A 19,864-nucleotide genomic window follows, 5' to 3' on the forward strand; every position below is an offset into this window, starting at 1 on the left:
GAGTTTGAGGTTTTAAAGTTGGGCTGGGTACCAGTGGGTCACACCCTGTAATACTAGTTACTTTGGAGGCTGAAATGAAGAGGATCGAGGTTCACGGCTAGCCCTGGCAAACAGTTTGTGAGACTCCATCACCAGAGTAACCAGAGCAAAATGCACTGGAGGTGTGGCTCACACTGTAGAGCACCTGTTTTGCCAAGCACAAGGTCCTGAGTTCAAACTTCAGTCCAAAAGTAAAATAGATTTCAGAGTTGCAGCTCTTCCATGTAATTGATATAGGCAGTGAGGATGAATGTTTGAAGCAGAGTTAAAGTCATTAGAGGGTTAAATTACAGAGGGAGAAAAAACAATTACAAAAGGAGTTCTCATAGCAAGTCATGAAGGTAGGTGACTCAATCTGAGATTGTGATCTGTTATTAAAAATCAAATATGTGTGGTGGTACACAACTGTAATTCCAGCACTAAGGAAGTGGAGGCAGGAATTTGAAGCCAGCCTGGGATTCATAGCAGGACCCTGTCTCAAAAAACCAAACAAGCCTGGTGCCAGTGGTTCGCACCTATAATCTTAGCTACTTGAGATCAGGAGGATCACAGTTTGAAGCCAGCCTGGGCAAATAGTTTGTGAATGGACTGGAGGTGTGGCTCAAAGGGTAGATCTCCTGCTTTGCAAGCACAAAGCCCTAAGTTCAAACCCCAGTCCCACAAAAAAATATGTATATGTGTGGATGTGTGATTTTTTGGTTTGGTTTTATATGTGTTTGTATGTATCTGATTTTTTTGTTGTTTGTTGTTTGGTTTTTGAGACAAAGTCTCACTGTATAGCCCAGGCTGGCCTTGGACTTGCTTTCTATATAAGCTAGGCTATATAGCAAACTCACAGTCCTCCTGCTTCCTGCCTTCCAGGTGTTGGAATTATAGGCATGAACCACCACACCTGGCATCAAATATTTATTTTATAAAAGAAAAGTTAAAGTCTCTAACCTAGAAAAAATTATAGGACTTAAGAGTTAAATAAGTAAATCAAGATGTTTAAATGAATCCAGAATTATGCAGGACTGTTGGGGAGAAGATGAAGCCAAGTGACCAGAAATAGCAGAGAATATGAAGAATACAGAATCAACACCAAGGCAGGACAGGCTGAATGCAGATATCTTGGAAGGGCCCCAGGGATTACCTTAATAGTAGAGCCTTTTCCTGACATGTGTAAGGCCCTGGGTTCAATCTCCAGCACCTCAAAAAATTAAAAAGTACATTGGAAGAATAACAGTTTGGAGGGCTGGTGGAGTGGCTCAAGTGGTAGAGCACCTGCCTAGCAAGCATGAGGCCCTGAGTGCAAACCCCAGTGCCACCAAAAAAGGCTGGGCACCGGTGACTCATACCTGTAATCCTAGCTACTTAGGAGACAGATTAGGACGATCTCGGTTCACAGCCAGCCCTGGGCAAATAGTTCCCAAGACCCTATCTCAGAAAAACTCATCACAAAAAAAAAAAGCTGGTGGAGTATCCCAAGGTGTAGGCCCTGAGTTCAAACCCCAGTACTGAAAAAAAAAAAAAAAAGAAGAAGAATTAATGGGAAATAACACTAGTAGGCTGTGATCTCATTCATCCACTTTCTGATAAATGAGGGGAGAAAATGCCTCTAGGTCAGTCAATAAAGACGTGAATGTCCTCCTGAAGGAAACCTAGCTGTGATTTGAATAAATGTGTGGATAGGATTCTCTAAAAGGAATGAGGGAAAGAGAGAGCTGGTGTAAAGCATCAGAGAAAGGAGGGGACAAAGGGTGAAAGTACAGGTGAATAGGAGGGCCAAAGATTATAGAGCTGGAAACTGTGCAGTGAATCAGCCTTAAACTTCCCAGCTTGGGCTGGGAGTACTGCTTCCCCAATGTTGCCATACTGCACTCGTTCATGCAGAAACAAAACAAGGAGCAGAAAAAACTCAAGTTGCTTAACAGTGGAATTAAGAAATCTGATCAAAGTAACCTGTTCATTCTGCCTGAGACATTGGTAACCCTTAAATCTCATTCATATTTAAGACCCTAGGTCCCTACCATAACATCTGTGCCATAGATAACTAGAAGGAAGTATCGTCTTGGAGCATGTTGTGCACTTAATACACGTTTGGTCCGGGTATGGTGATAATGTGTCTGTAGCTTCGGCTACTCAGAGGCTGAGGAGGATCACTAGAGCCTAGAAGTTTGAGGCTGGCCTGGAACAAACAAGTATGGTGGGGCACACCTATAATTCCAGCACATGGAAGTTTAAGACCAGCCTAGGCTATATAGTGAGACTCTGTCTCAAAAAAAAAAATCATAAAGGTTGTTTTGGTACCAGCCCTGGAACTCAATGGAGTCCAATTTCTTCTGTCTCTCAGGAGGTAGATGGAGGACCCACCTCTGAGAAGGTTAGGAAAAAGATAATGGAGTGATAGTTTAACAATGATTACAAAGAAAAGTAAGCTAGCCTAAAACTAATAGAAGAGCATCTTTCATTTACTCATTAAATAAACATTTATTGAACTCCTATTATATAGTAGACCCTTGCTAGATACAACAATGAGTAAGATAAAGCCTCCAAACCAACAAATCAAAAAACACAAAGCATAAAGTTATTTCGTGTGGCCTGGAAGGGTCTTAGAATTCTAGCCTCCTCTGCCCTTAGGTTTTGGTGTCCGTCTCCACTCAAATGCAATCCTAGACCAAACCGTCTTCCATGGCTTTTGATCTCACATTCATAATCTTTTCCTCACACCCCTGTGAAGGAACCAATGTCCTTTGCTACAAGGAAGCATCTGACTGCAGATTGCTGTTGTGAAGGTCATAGGTTTTCTAGGTAGGGCCTCATTTTCTGGCTCCTCCCCCCCACACCCTTTTCTTTGCCCTTCCCCTAGAGCGAATAGTTATGTAAGTGACCTGCACAGGATTCACTTTGCAGTTTGTGTCAATGTAGTCACTGGAGTGCAATTCCAGAGCAATTCAAATAGTGCTCCTGAAAGTTGTACAAAGTAAGTGGCTTTCAGCCGTTCTAATCAACAAAATCTCATGCTCTTAGGCTTGGTGAAATCCTCCTTGAACACACTGACTTATTTCAGTCATCCTCATCTCATTTATGCCACTATTCACCTATTTTGTTCTGGAGATCTCTCTTGCCTTTACATCCCATATTCTAAACTTAATCCCTACTATGCACTAATGGACGTCACTGCCTCCAGTGTTGCTACTACTACTTCATACTTGGGTCACTATGAGGTGATTATGAGGCCTCCTAGCTGGCCTCTTCTTACACCTTACAGCCAGAGTGGTTTTATTAATTTTTTTTGTTTTTTAGCACAAATATAAGGAATATATTTAACCAAAAGGAAAAGAAATAGAACTCTGTCAAAGGGGTCCTGATAGAAGGTTGCCCCACATTGGCCTCTTGCTCTTCAAATATAGCGAATTTATTCTTCAAGTACCTTTACACTTGGCATTTCCTTTACCTGGAATATGTTTCCCCTAGGTTCTTGCACTTTTACCATATTCAGACTCAGTTTGGATATTTATCTATCTTCCTTGGAGATGCCACTCTGATTATCCTATCAAATAATCCTGTCCCCACACACTGAACTTTGAACTCAGGGTTTATGCTTCCTTGGCAAGCACCCTACCACTTGAGCCATGCTGCAGGGTCTCACTGTGTAACCCAGACTGGCCTTGAACTCTTGATCCTCCTGCCTTAGCCTCATGTGTGGTGGGATTATAGGCATGCATGATCATGTCTGGCTTTCACTTTGTGTTTTTTCACCTATTTCAGAATTTACCACCAGGAATTATATTCTTTGTTTTCTTGTTTATTGGCTTTCTCTCCTAGAATGTAAATTACAGAAACTTTGTTTTATCACTGCTGTATTCCAGCATTAAGAATGGTGTTTGTGCTGGGTACCAGTGGCTCATACCTATAATCCTAGCTACTCAGGAGGATTGAGGTTTGAAGTCAGCCTGGGCAAATATTTCTGAGAGACCTTATCTTGAAAAAACCCTTCACAAAAAAGGGTGGTGGCGTGGTTCAAAGTGTCGGCCCTGAGTTCAAGCCCCAAAACTGCAAAAAGAAAGTCACACCTTTAATCCTAGCTACTTGAGAGGCTGAGATCAGGAGGACCGTGGTTCAAGGCATTTATACCCCAGTACTGCCAAAAAAAAAGAAAGTTTACCCTCTTCGAAAAGTCTCTGGATGACCTGGGCAACTGTGGCTCACACCTGCATTCTTAACTATTTGAGAGGCTGAGATTGAGAAGATTCAGGTTAGAAGCCAGCCCAGGGAAACAGTTATCAAGACCCCATCTCCACAATAACCAGAGCAAAATGCACTGGAGATGTGGCTGAAGCCATAGAGCACCTGCTTTGCAAGTGCAAAGCCCTCACTTCAAATCCCAGTCCAACAACAAAAAAGTCTGGATAGCCAGGTGCCAGTGACCCACACCTGTAATCCTAGCTATTTGAGACACACAGACCAGGAGAAATGCAGTTTGAGGCCATCCCAGGCAAATAGTTCATGAGACCCTATCTCAAAAATACTCAACACAAAAAAGGACTGCCTAGCAAGTGTGAGGCCCTGAGTTCAAACCACAGAAATACCAAAACACCTTTCTTATGACAGGAAGACACAGCATTAGCTACTGATAACCAGATTGTGGTAAAGTGACCCCTTCAGGTGTAAGAAAAATTCTGTATAAACTACAGGTTAAGCTGGGCCTGGTGGTACGTGCCTGTAATCCCAGTATAAAGGAGGCTGGGGCAGAAGGACCTCAAGTTCAAAGTCATCCTTGGCTCAGGAGGCAGAGATCAGGAGGTTCTAGGCCAGGCAGGGCAAATAGTTCACAAGACCCTGTCTTGAAAATATCCATCACAAGAAAGGGTTGGGCTGTCAAGAGTGGCTCAAGTGTTAGAGTCCCTGCTAACAAGGGTGAGGCCCTGAGTTCAAACACTAGTACCCCCCAAAAAATTCCTGCAGTTTAGTGACAAGAGGGACTTAGCTTTTTAGGTAGAGTTTTTTGAATCTTGTTTTAACATGTATCTATCATGGGTAGGTAACAGAAATTAATATAAATTTGAACTCTTAGTTATTAAACCTCTATCGTAATATTTAGATTGAAAAGACTGAATAGAATTTACACAATATATAAAACTTTTCTCAGATTTTTCATGTATTACATGCTAGGACTATATATCCATCAGTGAACATCATTGCTTTTTTTTTTTTTTTCTTTTTTGCAGTACTGGGGTTTGAACTTAGGGCCTACACTTTGAGCCACTCCACCAGCCCTTTTTTGTGATGGGTTTTTTCGAGATAGGGTCTCCCGAACTATTTGCCTGGGCTGGCCTCAAACTGTGATCCTCCTGATCTCTGCCTCCGGAGTAGCTAGGATTATAGGTGTGAGCCACCGGTGCCTGGCATAACTCACCTGTTTTTCCTGTGTCTTGGTGCCTGGCTGAATGTTTACATTTTTAACTGGAGACAAAAATGATAGACATTCAAACATCAGGAAACCTTTGGGGGAATTTTTGTCAGAGGCAACTGAACTGTTTTTTACATAAGTAAACAAAGTCCTGGCATCATTCAAGAATCATGACTCTTGGTTTGACATTCAGGTCCATGTAATTTGAAGTGTCTGAAGTGACTAGGGAAATATGAGTCATCCTCAGGCTTCCTCTATTGGATTTCTGAGTCATTTCCTTTTCTATGAACGCAAATGTAGAAGAAATACCCATGATAAACATGGTAGTTTCCATGTACTACTACTTGTGAGGACAGCTTGATCCTAGGAGTTTGAGGCAGGGAAGAGCGAAGGGAAGGGAAAGGAAGAAAGAAAAATAATTCAAAGTAATGATGTCATTGGATAAAGGGGTTCCTTAGGCTTCCCAATTGCCACACAAAATCACTCAAGTTGAGATTCATAAGTGAGGGGCTAGTGGAATGGTTCAAGTGGTAGAGTGCCTGCCTAACAAGCATGAGGCCCTGAGTTCAAACCTCAGTACCACAAAAAAAAAAAAAAAGTGATTCACAGAGAAAAGTATTTCACAGTATCTCACAAGATAGCAAGGAGTTTTTTTGGTGGTACTTATCTGTAGTCTTTACACTTTTCTAGTTGGGGAATGTATGTGTTCATGTCACCTACCAACCCCTAATCAACAGTCAGTAGATCCAGGCTGCCAAGCTAGGCACTATTTATTATTTTGGACATGTGAGATCTAGGCCTGCCCAAAACAGGAAAAATAGGTGAGTTATGCCAGGCACCGGTGGCTCACACCTGTAATCCTAGATACTCAGGAGGTAGTGATCAGGAGGATCACAGTTCGAGACCAGCCCAGGCAAATAGTTTGGGAGAACCCATCTCGAAAAAACCCATCACAACAAAGGGCTGGTGGAGTGGCCCAAGGTGTAGGCCCTGAGTTCAAACCCTAGTACTGTAAAATAAAAAAACAAAAACACCTCCCCCCCAAAAAAGTAAAAATAGTAAAAAAAAAAAAGTTCCCAGATACCAAATGCATGCATTAAAAGAAAACCTCACTAAAGAACTAGTGGAGTGAGTGACTCATGATATGAATGCCTGCCTAGCAAGTGTGAGGCTCGGAGTTCAAACCCTAGTATTGCCAAAAAAAAAAAAACAAAACCCAACTCACCAGATAATTGCCAAATGTTCTCTGGACCCCCCTGGTTGAAACCCACTCTGCTGACTTAAGGAAGGGGCTTTTATAACTCACAGCAGTGCCTGTTCTTATTCCTACAATCCTGTGCCTCCTTCTCTTCCTTTTTTCTCTGGGGCTACCACACCATCATATGTAATCCTCCAACTTCTACCCTCAATGGCCTCGAAAGTGGCACCTGGGGTGAAAATGGGAAGCAGAAGTTTCTACCCTTCCCCTCTTGTACCAAGGGGATCCCCCAATTGGATGGGAATTTACATATTGGTAAAAATAAAATGTAAAATAAGACATAATGTGTGCAGGGGTCAGTTCTTTTTTTTTGCAGTACTGAGGTTTGAACTCAGGGTCTACACCTTGAGTCACTCTACCAGTCCTTTTTTGTGATGGGTTTTTTTCAAGATAGATAGGGTCTCTCAGAACTATTTGTCCAGGCTGGCTCCAAACCTCGATCCTCCTGATCTCTGCCCTCTGAGTAGCTAGGATTATAATCGTGAGCCACAAAGGCTGACTCAAAGTTCTATCTTTTTTCTTTTTGATGGTACTGGAGTTTGAACTCCAGGTGATGCTGTACCACTTGAGCCACTCCACCAGTCCATCAAAGTCCCTTGAGAGCATGAAAGAGTGAGTAGGTAAGAGCATGCAAAGAGAATCTGCTTTTTCTGCACAATTTCCCCTTGACTTGGTGGTCTCACTTCCTTCCCCTAGTCTACACTCCATCTTTGTACCCACTGCAAGCTGTGTTGTCATAGAAAGACAGAAAACAGATGGTTGCTACGGAAATTAAATACATCTAGGGGCTGGAGGCATGGTAGAACTCTTGCCTAGCAAGCACAAGGTCTTGAGTTCAGACCCTAGTAACATACACACACACAAAATAAATAATAATAAACACATCTAGAAGAGTGAATAGCAGTTCTTCCTAGGACCTGCATTTTCCCCCTATTAACTTGCTATTTCCCTATTTCCTCTCTTCTCTCCATATTTTTTGTCTCTCACTCCTATTCCCAGATGCCACTTTCCACCCACCAGCACTGTTCTTAACTATCTCTTTTGCCTCAGGAAATTACAGTTTAAGAACACAATTATTTAACTTTTGAGACTCAGTCCTTTAGTCTTTAACACAGGGATAATGACAACATAAAACTTATGTGGCATTTCTTAGAAATGTATTAAATAGATGAAAAGAAATTTGTATCATGGCTGGCAACATAGATGCCCAATAAGTGGAGTTTGTTCTTATGCTAAAATAAAATGCTGAGGAATAATTGGGAGCCAGTCATTGGTACCTTTGGAAATCTTGACTTGGGCTTCCTCTTTGGCAGTAGGAAAGGGCTATTATGGGAGGGCCCTTGTCATATGGAGTCATGAAAGAGCAGAATTGTGGACAGTGGGAGGTGATTGGCTTTGTCCTTGTTCATTCCAGCTGGAAAGCTGTTTTAGGGAAAGAATTTGAGAATAGATCTCCTTCTTTCTGTAATTGAAAACGAAAGCCACAGCTGGCACTGGTGGTACATGCCAGTAATCCTAGCTACCTGGGAGGATCTTGATTCAAGATCCAATCTCCAAAATAGCCAAAGCAAAAATGGACTAAAAGTGTGGCTCAAGCAATAGAGCACCTGCTTTGCAAGTGTGAAACCTGAAGTTCAAACCCCAGGCTCACAATAAGTAAATATATACTTACATGCATGCATACATACATACATAAAATAAAATGAAAGCCATAAGGAATAAAATACATAAGGCACAAAATCATTCCTGCCTGGCTACAATAGAACAGGATAAAGGAAGCTTAATGCTCTTTGGGTCTTTGGCTTTTGCTACCATCCAGCAGACCCATCTAAGAGACTGGCTGCCTGATGTACCAGGCTGCAGCTTGTTCCTACTACAAAATCTGCGTGATGTCCATTGAGATTTTTTGAAAAACAAAATAAGCAAATTCCCTTGTATTGTCTAATCTCAGATAATTTTACCCCCGAAAATAAGATTTTTCTTTGTGTGTGTGTGTGTGTGTGTGTGTATGTGTGGTCTGGGGTTTGAACTCAGGGCCTACACCTTGAGTTTTTTTGTGGTGATTTTTTTCAAGATAGGGTCTCAACAGCTATTTGCCCGGGGTTGGCTTTGAACTTTGATCCTCCTGGTCTGTGCCTTCCGAGTAGCTAGGATTGGGCTGGGATGTAGCTCGGTAGTACAGCTCTTGCCTAGCATGCTCGAGGCCCTGGGTTCAATCCCAGCACCAAAAAAGAAAAGACAAAAAAAAAAACAAAAAAAAAACTTCTCCCTGAGTAGCTAGGATTACAGGGTGAGCCACCAGTGCTCAGCTTATTTATTTTTTTAATTTTAATATGCTCGGAAAAGATAGTTTATCCAAGATCTCTTTGTCAATGACAGACAGTAAAGCTGTTTCCTCAAACCACAATATATACCTTCATAGAAAAACTGTTTGGAGCCCCATGCCTGTAATCCTAGCTACTCAGGAGGCAGAGATCAGGAGGATCATGGTTCGAAGCCAGCCCAGGCAAACAGTTTGCCAAACCCTATCTCAAAAAAACCCTTCACAAAAATAGGGCTGGTGGAGTGGCTCAAGGTGAAGGCCCTGAGTTCAAGCCCCAGTACCGCAAAAAGAATACTATGTTTGGAGTCAAAGGAAATCTTGATTTATCCCACCAATAGACAGTGGATTTGTTTTAGTGGGCACTAGGCTTTTTGTCATGGCCTTTTTTCTTTGCAGCACTGGGGCTTGAATTCAGGTTCTATACTTTGAGCCACTCTACCAGCCCTTTTTTCTGATGGTTTTTTTTTTTTTCTTTTATTCATAGGTGCCTGATGGGTTTTTTTGAGATAGGGTCTCAGAAACTATTTGCCAGGACTGGCTTTGAACCATGATCCTCCTCATCTCTGCTTCCTGAGTAATTAGGATTATAGGCATGAGCCACCATCGCCCAGTTTTCTTTCTTTTTTTAATCACTGAAAGAGAGCATGGGCAGTCTATGTCATACTAACTTCATGACTACTCTATGACTTGGCCTGTGAACTGTAACTAAATCACATAGACTCCAAATAAGAAATGGGGAAGAATGTAAAGTAGGATTGACATGGGAGATGATGTTTTACATGTAAAATTTCAAACTGGATGTTTCTCCTGGGTTATCAAAATATGATAATGAAATTCCAAAGGGAGATGCCAAATAGAAATGAAAAAAATTAAAATTTCCAAGGACCAGCTCTACACAACTTTTGAACCCTTTCATCCATTTCTTTTTTTCTTTTTTCTTTTTTTTTGGCGATGATACTAGGGTTTGAATTCAGGGCTTTCATACTTGCTAGGCAAGCTCTTTACCACTTGAGCTATTCCACCAGCCTTCATCCATTTCAAGATTATAAAAAATGGAATAGTTTGTTTGTTTTACAAAAGAGCATTCTTAGCTGAGTGTACTTTCTGTAATCCCAGCATTTGGGAGACTGAGGTAGGAGGATTTTGAAATCAAAGCCAGGAGAATTTTGAGATCAAAGCCAGCTTGAGATACATAGCAAGACCCTGTCTCAAAAAACAAAATACAAAAAACAAGTGCTAGGGAGGTAACTCAGTGGTTAAGTGCTAACCTAGCTCAGGATCCTGGGTTTGATCCCCAGCACCACACAAACACACAATGTCTTTGGAGAGAGAGTTTATGCCATGCTGTGAGCCCCAACCAATCCCATGGAGAAGAGATAAAGGGGAATTCCCTCTTCTCAAACCTAGGAAAAGGGGCTTCAAAAGGGCAATCCTCCTGATCTCTGCCTCCTGAGTAGCTAGAACTATAAGTGTGAGCCACTGGTGCCCAGCTTGCTTTTTGTTTTTGAGACAAAAATCTCACTATGTAGCTCAGGAGGGCCTTGAACTTGCAATCCTCCTGCCTCAGTCTCTTGAATGCTGGGACTACAGAAGTGTACCACTATACCTATCTAGGTCAGCATTACTTTTTTAAAAATCTTTCTTAGCATATATTAATTGCACAAAGGGATCACCTTTATTTCTTGCCTGTCATGTTGCAGTAGCCTAATTTATTTCTTTGCCTCCAATTCTTTCTCTTTTAATTCATTCTAAAGGCCACAATTAGGGCTGGAGGCATGGCTTAAGTGGTAGACTGATGGCCTAGCAAGCACGAAGTACTGAGTTCAAGCCTCGGTACTGCCAGAAAAAATTTTAAAAATCCAGAGTTAAGAGTAATAAAACTAAATTAGAGCACACAGCATAATATTCTAGTGTCAGTGGTTCTCAAGTGCCTACAAAAGTTCAAAGCTCTCAGTAATATGGTCCCACTCCACTTTTATAAGCCTTTATACATCTCATGTTAGTGAACACTCAGTATTCATTCAACAATGGAGCATTTGCTATGGGTCAGGCATGACTATGGTGACAAAGGGAAGTAGAAGGTGGGTGCTGGTGGCTCACGCCTGTAATCCTAGCTACTCAGGAGGCAGAGATCAGGAGGATCGTGATTCAAAGCCATCCTGGGGAAATAGTTCATGAGACCCTATCTCGAAAAAACCCATCACAAAAAATGGGGCTGGTGGAGTGGCTCAAGGTGTAGACCCTGAGTTCAAGCCCCAGTACTGAAAAAAAAAGTTGTTGATGCCTCACATACAGTATTCTCTCTCACATAATGCTGTTGTGTGCATGGTTAGAAATTCCTTAGAGTACTTCTTATTCACTAGCTACAAAAGGATTCCCTCCATCCTCCCTACCACGTTGTAAATCTCTCTAATTCTAGATCCTACTGCCAAACATAATTGTTTGGTATGGGCTCCCTACCTTTTTTAAAATTTATTTTGATGGGACTAGAGCTGAACTCAGGGCTTTGAGCTTGCAAAGCAGGCGCCCTACTACCGTTTGAGCCACAACTCTGTCCCCATCTCCTTATTAAACTGTGATACTTGATTGGATACCTTTCCTGCTTATGTTCCTCACTTGGTTCTCAAATTTTAGTTATGATTGTTACACATTTTAACAAAGAGGTTGTTTCAATTAATATTAACTGACATACATGGCCTAACAGGATCCTTGTTTTGGGGATTTATCCCTAAGGTCAAATGTGCCTTACTATCAATACAAAAATAAATGGTGTTAACACTCTCAGAAGAGGTTCTACTGAAGTAAGGCTTATATGTAAATAGCACCAGAAACTGGAAGAGGGATGGGGTATGGGAGATAGTAAGGAGGCAGGAATAAAGCTTAGCTGAAGAACAATTTTACTTAGTCCACTTATACATAAATGGGTTCTTTATGGAAGTCCGTGAAGTGTCTTCGTTTACATTTTTTGACATTTTAAACATTTCAGCGGGAGATGTCAAAAATAACCAGGTCCTCAACAGTGCCTTCTTATTTATGCCCATCATCCAAGACTTGTTCCCTATCCATCACGGAACTTTCCCAACCTCTTGCCTCAATCTCTCAACGGGTTAAGACGGTTTGGGCAGAGGTGTGGCTCTGGTGGGTACAGAGCCTGCCTAGCAAGCACAAAGCCCTGAGTTCAAACCTCAGTACCGCCAAAAATAAAGACGGTTTGGTTAAAAAGCAACAAAAACTCCAGCACAAAAGAAACTGGGGCCACCGAATCAGGACTAGGCACGAGGACGCCCCGAAGGCGCAAGGGTAGACGATCTCGAGCCCAAAACCTAGGCTCTCACAGCAGCCGTTAGTAACGGGCAGAGGCCGGCCCGACCGGAAGGCCGGCTCGGCCGGGCCCGCCCAGCTCGGTGCAGTGCGCAGCTGTCCGGAAGCTTCCGCCCCTTTTTCCCTTTTATGGAAATTTTTTATTTTTTTCTTAGTTTGACGCCACAGCGTCGGACTGCCTAAATCCACGACCTAGGACAAACTCTCCCAGTCCTTACTTCCGCTTCCTCCAAGTACTGAGTTGGGGCCTCCCCCGTTTTTCGAGCAGAGGTGGCAGCCAGTGCCCTGCGATGTTTGGCCTCAAGAGAAACGCGGTAATCGGACTCAACCTCTACTGTGGGGGTGCTGGGCTGGGGGCCGGTAGCGGCGGCGCCACCACCCCTCCGCGAGGGCGGCTTCTGGCCGCGGAGGAGGCCTCGGCCCGGCGAGAGGTAGGGGGAGGGGAAGCCGGTGCGGTGATTGGCGGCAGCGCAGGCGCGAGCCCCCCGGCCGCCCTGGCGCAGGACGCCCGAAGGGTCGCGCGGCCGGCGCCCATTGGCGCCGAGATCCCCGACGTCACTGCGACCCCTGCGAGGCTGCTGTTCTTCGCGCCCACCCGCCGTGCGTCGACGCCTAAGGAGATGGAAGCCCCGGCCTCCGACGCCATCATGTCGCCCGAAGAGGAGCTGGACGGCTACGAGCCGGAGCCTCTCGGGAAGCGGCCGGCTGTCCTACCCTTGCTGGAGTTGGTCGGGGAGGCCACTAAGAGCCCCAGCGCGGACGGGTCACTGCCCTCAACGCCACCCCCAGCAGAGGAGGAGGAGGACGAATTGTACCGGCAGTCGCTAGAGATTATCTGCCGGTACCTTCGCGAGCAGGCCACCGGCGCCAAGGACGCCAAGCCAATGGGCGGGTCTGGGGCGGCCAGCAGGAAGGCGCTGGAGACCCTGCGACGGGTCGGCGACGGGGTGCAGCGCAACCACGAGACGGCCTTCCAAGGTAAGGCGTCGGTCAGCCACCCAGGGCGGGTGGAAACCGAAACGAGGCGGTGTTGAAAGAGCTTTATCCTGTTTCTGAAACCAGAATATTCTGGCCATGAGTCATTGTTTCCGCCCAACTTGGTTCTTTTGGAAATGGCAGCTCTGTTTAAAGGCCGGAAAGGGTGGGATGTCAGTTTTGTAGTGGGGTCGGCGGAGTCCTAAGAGGCCACATAGCGATTTCCCCACGCCGCGGGTGGGCAGGCGAGCCGAGCCCTGGTCTAGACAAAAGGAGGCCGTGAGGACTGCATGCTTTTCTTCTTCTCAGGCATGCTTCGGAAACTGGACATCAAAAATGAGGACGATGTCAAATCTTTGTCTCGAGTGATGATCCATGTTTTCAGTGACGGCGTAACAAACTGGGGCAGGATTGTGACTCTAATTTCTTTTGGTGCCTTTGTGGCCAAACACTTGAAGAGCATAAACCAAGAAAGCTGCATTGAACCATTAGCAGAAAGTATCACAGACGTTCTCGTAAGGACAAAACGGGACTGGCTAGTCAAACAAAGAGGCTGGGTAAGTCTGTCTTCAGGTCGAAGGGGGCCTTGGCGTGGAAACGGAATGAAGGATTTTGTGGAGAAAGTGGGGATCGCTGAAGGCTTTTTACCTGCTATTCCCAGTCTGCAAAGCTCTAACTTACAGATCTTTGGTTGCCTGGTATTGATTTAAGTAGAGGATAGATAGAAAAAGTATTGGTTGTCTTAATTGTGTCAGAAGCCCCGGTTTTCTGTAAATTACTCTTGTAATTCAGTTGGGTATTGGGTAATCTGCAGACCAGTGGATTCAAACCATGAAGATCACTTGGGGGTGATAATTAAAATCCATTGCTAAGGGGCCCCTCATTTTAACTATGGGGTGGAGCTTGTATTTTAAGCATAACACTCAAGTGGTTCTAATGCAGGATGTACTTACCCATCATGGGGAAAAGCTAATATAGTTATGTGCTACTTGGTGGGGATTTGAGCATAGTGAGAGGGTTTTTGACTTTCACCTAAATAGTAGGAACTCTCAAAAGTTCTTTAATTTAGGTTGTGCTAATATTGTCAAGATAGTACCGTAAAATCAAGTTTTAACTGCTGTGGGTGCTCAGTTACTGAAGAATTTCAGGAAAAAAAATTATTATAATTATTTTTTTTCAGCCGTGGAGTGAATATTGGTTCATTATTGTTACGGTGAAAGTGTTTTTGGATGTTTCTAATTAATTTTTTTTCTCTGTATGTAGTGTTAAGACAGCGGAAACCCATACTTGAAAATGTGCTTTTCTTTTTTGTTTCCTAGGATGGGTTTGTGGAGTTCTTCCATGTAGAGGACCTAGAAGGCGGCATCAGAAATGTGCTGCTGGCTTTTGCAGGTGTTGCTGGAGTAGGAGCTGGTTTGGCATATCTAATAAGATAGCCTTGTAAGTGCAATAGTTGACTCTTAAACAACTCCAGCCACCAGAACCATATACATCTGTGAAATCAAATGTATTTATGAACTTGGACTTCAAGCTGACAAGGCTGTAACCTCCAAGAATTCCACTCTAGCAACTAGCCAGAAAGCAAGTGGCAAGAGGATTATGGCTAACAAGAATAAATACACAGGAAAAGTAGTCTTCCTTGAAGACTCACTGTCTGAAAGAAGCAAACTTCACTTTCAGCAACAAGCAAACTTTGATTGCGAGGCCATGGATGAGGACATAGATTTAGTGAATATGGTGGGGTAAAAAGACTTGATTTCCTTGTCTAGAACCAGAAGAATGGCCAGTAACCAGGCTAGTCATAGAATTCATTAAATATGTCCACCAAATTCATTAATTTCCTATAGTGTTAAAAGAGAAGCACTAACAATGGCAGTGATCTGTGTAAAGTGAATTTAAGCTACAACTAATCAAACTATGACTTGGAAGCCTCAGTACTGTACAACAGCGTAAGAAGGGAAGCTTCTTTCTTTACCGTTAGCTTTCCCAGGTATACTTCTTGAAGACAAAGTGTTCAGGACTTTCATACCTGTTCTACTTTGGCTTGGTTTGAATGATTCTTAGTTTATTAGCCTAGTAATGGCCAAGAATACTTGACTTAAAATTCACAAATTTGTTAAAAATACGGGATATCCTCAGTTTTTAAGACAAACAACTTGTAAATCTATTTGTCTGTAAAAATTGTATATATTTTTACAGAGTTTATTTCTTTGAACAACATAAAGGGAGGGAAATCTCGAATTTAGTTTTTTCATACCCTTTTGAAATTTTCAACTTCTGTAGTTAGAAATCTATTTCTTACAGCTTTTCTAAACTTTGTCTTGGTCTGTTCTAGAACATATACAGAAACAATTGATGTAAGTGTATGCAACCTGGTTATAGTGGAACAAATATGATTCATAACTGTGTGAGCTTAATTTTCCAATCTAATTTTGGTAAGTATTTTTTAGATAGGTTTTTCTTTGAAGACCTATGATTGAAAGGTTGATGAATGAAAATTAGCCCTTTCACTTTGTTACGTGTAGATTTTCAAAAATTGAGTGAAAATGGAGTTTAAGGTTTGGTTGGGGTTGGAGTGGGCTGGTGACTTTAAAATAATGGGCTCTGATTAGGCAACCACTCACTGGAGTTTCTTCCATTTCACCTTATTCAGTGAAACTTTAACTGAATATATGTGCTCATCTTTAAAGCTTTTACTGAAAGATTTTCAGCTGTTCCAAGTGGGACTTAACTAGCATTGTGTGTATAAAAAGATCACATCAGGTGGATGAGAGACATTTGATCCCTTGTTTACTTAATAAATGGTAAAATGATGGCTTGGAAAAGCAGGCTAGAGTCTAACCATGGTGCTATTATAGGGCTTGCTTGTTAAACACAGGTTTAAGCCTGGTATTGTCAATAAAACCTTCTTACTGTTTCTTTTCTATTAATTATTCCCAAGCTTTGAGTTTTTGCATTGGCATCTCTTTGGCTTGTCAGCCCTGATGTGATGTTGAACTTAACTTTTGTCCCTGGCCTTCCTTGAGATAGTTGTTGCTTACTCTGTTCCTCTACAGATACTTATGGTTTTCCATATCTTTACCCCCTGCCATCCCTGAACTCCCAAGCCCTTGTAGTTTTCCCACACTATGAGCCCCCCCCCCACCCCCTACTTGGAACCCACCCATCTTAACTCCCAGGAGTCAACAGACCTTCATCTTTCATGAAGTCATAATTACCTTGTTGGGAGTGTAATAGCTCCTTCATGAGGGCTATGACAGTAACAGTTATGGGAGTGGGACAAGTCCCTTTTATTTGGTGTCTTTTCAGTTGCTTTACCCTATCTTTGGTGGGGAAGTTTCAGAAGCCCTCTTAGGAATTTTCAGAAGTGGAAACAACGTCTTACCTGACTTGCTTTGACGTTTCCCTTGCGTTTGAATATGCTCACTTACAAGGAGGTGGGCTCTGTTAAACCTCAAAGAGTAATATAAAAGCTGGTGAACTGAAAAAAAAGCTTCTATGGCAGAACTAGGGTCATTTGAAAGCTTCAGCCTCAGAATGTGACCTTTAGTCTATGGACTCCAGATAAAAATAGGCATGAATAAAATGACCAAGAATGTAATGGGGAAGAATTGCCCTGCCTGCCAGTCTTGGAGCCATAAGGTCATCTTGTAAGAACTATTTTTACTTATGTATTTATCGTTCTTGATCATAAACCACTTATTTATATCATGTCTTTCTAAGGATCGAAAAGCACTTTATATAGTTTTAATTAATCTTGGGAAGATCTTGTTACAGTGACTAAAAGGCCTGTCTCCCCATACCCAGTTGTGGAAATAAAAAGTGCAGAGATGTGAATTGGTGTTTAGGAGCCCTGCTGAAATACAGACAGGATCTTAGTTAATGGTGTAGGTTCAGGATAGTGAGGGCTTAGGGCGCCCAAGTGGTTTGGGAGGGGGGGGGCAGTTGATTTATAGGGGGAAGAGGCACGTGTTCTAAGTGCTGACTAGGCTGCATAGTTGAGGCACATCCTCCAGAGTGGAAAGGGAGGGGCTGCTTGGAAAGATGGCTCTCTCAGCAACTTCTGTTTGTCTTACACTTCTCTCAGGGAAAACCATGGGGTCCGTGTATGTTCTGTTGGGGGTGGGGGGAACACCTTGGTTCTGGTTAAACAGCTGGTGTTTTTGACAGCTGTGCCAGGAAGGGTTAGGACCAACTACAAACTAATGTGGGTTATAAAATGTAGTAATGTTTCCTAACTTCCTGTTCTTCCTGAGAAAAAAAATAAATCTTTTTTTTTTTTTTTTCAAATGTGAGGTGTGGTATGGGTCTTTTCTAATCAACACCTTTCTTTTCAGCAAGTCTTTTAGGGAAGTCAGCTGAGCAAATATGTACAGATGAATTAAAAGCAAAAATCCAACAAAGCTGATTTGCCTCCGAGCAAAGGACAGTTCTTTTAATTTGAATTAGAGGTGTTATGTTTGTAATTAAATTCATTATTGCTGCATTTTGGAGTAGTTCCTTTTTTATTTTTTGAGGCAGTCTCACTTACATAAACTAGGTTGCCTAAACTCCATCTGCTGGCCTACTGTCGTGATTATAGGCATGCGCTTTTCCTTCTTTTTTTGGTGTGTGGTGCTAGGGATCGAACCCAGGCAGGGCCTTGCACATGCTAGGCAAGCAGTTTTATCACTTTTTTGCCAGTACTAGGGTTTGAACTCAGGGCTTCATTATTACTAGGCTGGCACTTGAGCCACTCTGCCAGTCCTTTTTTGTGTTGCGTATTTTCTAGCTAAGGTCTGAAGAACTATTTGCCTCAGCTGACTTTGAACCTTGATCCTCCTGAGTAGCTAGGATTACACACATGAGCCACTGGGACCCGGCCCTCCTGTACTTTCTAATACAAAAATCAAAGGGTCTGTTCTGAATTTTCTTTGAGTTACCAAGTGTTGGTATATTTTTGAGGTAGGTTCATTACAGAGCTTGCTCCATAACCTCCTATCTTTTGAGTTGAAGAACAGAAGTACCAACTTCAAGAGTTCCTGGTATCCTCAAGTGCCTTTCACCTTCCCTCTCCCAAAAAAGAATAAGCAGGTCAGTTTCAAAAGTATCCTCCCTTGGTTTTCAGGGACCTTGAAAGGGAGCTGAATCACCATGGAAATGTGCAAATGTGAGGTTTGCATACTAGTTTTCAGCCCTGAGCCCTAAATGCTAATCATGCAAATAATTCTGTAACTTCTCCCACTCAATTTTGTCTGTATTTAAACACACATCTCTTCCTTCTAAAGTCTCACTATCAAAAGGCAGCAACTTCTTATCATTACAAAGAAAGTTGCTTTGTACAAATGCATTCTCAAGCAGAGGGGTGATTAGAGAATAACATCCATGGAAGATACTTAAAAGACCCCAAACCTTGCCTGTGTCAAAAACTGCTCAGTACAGTGGATCCCATTAAGGTATTGTGATGTGAAGTGGTTTCTATGGCAGCACTCCATAGTTCAATGCCTTAAAAAAACTTAGATTATCCGGTGCCTGTGGCTCACACCTGTAATCCTAGCTACTCAGGCAGAGATCAGGAGGGTCGAGGTTCAAAGCCAGCCTGGGCAACTAGTTCTCAAGACACCTATCTTGAAAAAACCCATCACAAAAAAGGACTGGTGGAATGGCTCAGGGTGTAGGCCCTTAGTTCAAACCTCAGTACCAAAAGGAAAAAAAAAAGATTAAAAAAGAGCATTTTGAGGAGCATTAGAGCTTGCTTTGTAAGCGTGATGCCCTGAGTTCAAGTCCTAGTCTCACCCTAAAAAAGAAAAAAGATGGGCACCAGTTTCTCACACCTGTAATCATAGCTACTTTGGATGCAGAGATCAGGAGGATCCTGATTCAAGGCCAGCTTGTTCAAAAAAACAAGACCCATCTCAATACCCAACACAAAAGCTAGTGGAAAGGCTCAGGTGGCAGGAGTGAGCCCATGAATTCAAACCCCAGTACCACCCCTAAAAAAAGCCATGTTTGATAGTGCACATCTATAATCCCATCACTGGGGAGACTGAGGCAGATTAAGAGGTCATGGCCAGGCTATGCTTCATAGCAAGACCCTGACTCAAAAAGCAAACTTGGATCAGATAGTAACTGGGTAATCTGAATTGCTAGAGGACTGGGTAATCAACACTTAACCTTTATTTGACACAAACTTTGAGGTTTTATTTTTTGAGACTGTCTCACTATATAGCCCAGGATGGCCTTAAATTCATACACACATACATGCTTGGGATTGAACCCCGGGCCTCACTCTGCCACTGAGCTATATCCCTTTTACTTTCAGTTCCTGTTTTGTGACTATTCGGGCGTGTAGGGTGCCGGGGTTTAAAACCCCACATATGCCATGAACAAGATCTACACAGCTTCATGTGCACCCCACCCCTGTTTTGTGACTTTAGAGCCAGGTCTTTGTGCTGTTTTAAGAAAAATTGTAGACCTGAGGCATTAGTTGGAGTACTTGTTTAGTAATTTGTAAGGCCTTTTAATCCCCAGCACCCCACCAAAAAAAATTTTTTTTTAAACAGTTGTGACAGCTGGA

General features: G+C 42.8%; 2 protein-coding genes across 4 annotated transcripts in view; both read left to right on the forward strand.

Moving 5' to 3' along the window:
• Ensa (endosulfine alpha) overlaps window positions 1–12,629 on the forward strand; it is a 27,295-nt gene extending 14,666 nt beyond the window's left edge. For both annotated transcript variants that reach the window (XM_020155803.2, XM_020155805.2), the window contains one exon: window positions 12,489–12,629. In XM_020155803.2, coding sequence (XP_020011392.1) covers window positions 12,489–12,516 — 28 coding nt within the window. In that variant the 3' untranslated portion in view covers window positions 12,517–12,629. The remainder of the gene's footprint in view (window positions 1–12,488) is intronic.
• Mcl1 (MCL1 apoptosis regulator, BCL2 family member) lies at window positions 12,624–16,225 on the forward strand. 2 transcript variants are annotated; one of them, XM_020155800.2, is made up of 3 exons: window positions 12,624–13,311; window positions 13,618–13,865; window positions 14,628–16,225. In XM_020155800.2, exons 1-3 carry the CDS (start codon window positions 12,624–12,626, stop codon window positions 14,742–14,744), a joined length of 1,053 nt encoding a protein of 350 aa, XP_020011389.1. In that variant the 3' UTR covers window positions 14,745–16,225. The 2 variants fall into 2 exon arrangements, with proteins under 2 accessions (XP_020011389.1, XP_020011391.2); XM_020155802.2 differs by lacking the exon at window positions 13,618–13,865.
• The last annotated feature ends 3,639 nt before the right edge of the window (window positions 16,226–19,864 follow it).

The sequence above is a fragment of the Castor canadensis genome, chromosome 11 (assembly GCF_047511655.1).
Source record: "Castor canadensis chromosome 11, mCasCan1.hap1v2, whole genome shotgun sequence".
NCBI lineage: Eukaryota > Metazoa > Chordata > Mammalia > Rodentia > Castoridae > Castor > Castor canadensis.

Excerpts from the sequence above, each read along its gene's own strand:
- Mcl1 (XM_020155800.2), top strand. The coding sequence starts at position 12,624 with ATGTTTGGCCTCAAGAGAAACGCGGTAATCGGACTCAACCTCTACTGT. Across the intron at positions 13,312-13,617 it reads CCACGAGACGGCCTTCCAAG|GCATGCTTCGGAAACTGGAC; the intron begins GTAAGGCGTCGG and ends TCTTCTTCTCAG. Across the intron at positions 13,866-14,627 it reads TAGTCAAACAAAGAGGCTGG|GATGGGTTTGTGGAGTTCTT; the intron begins GTAAGTCTGTCT and ends TTTGTTTCCTAG.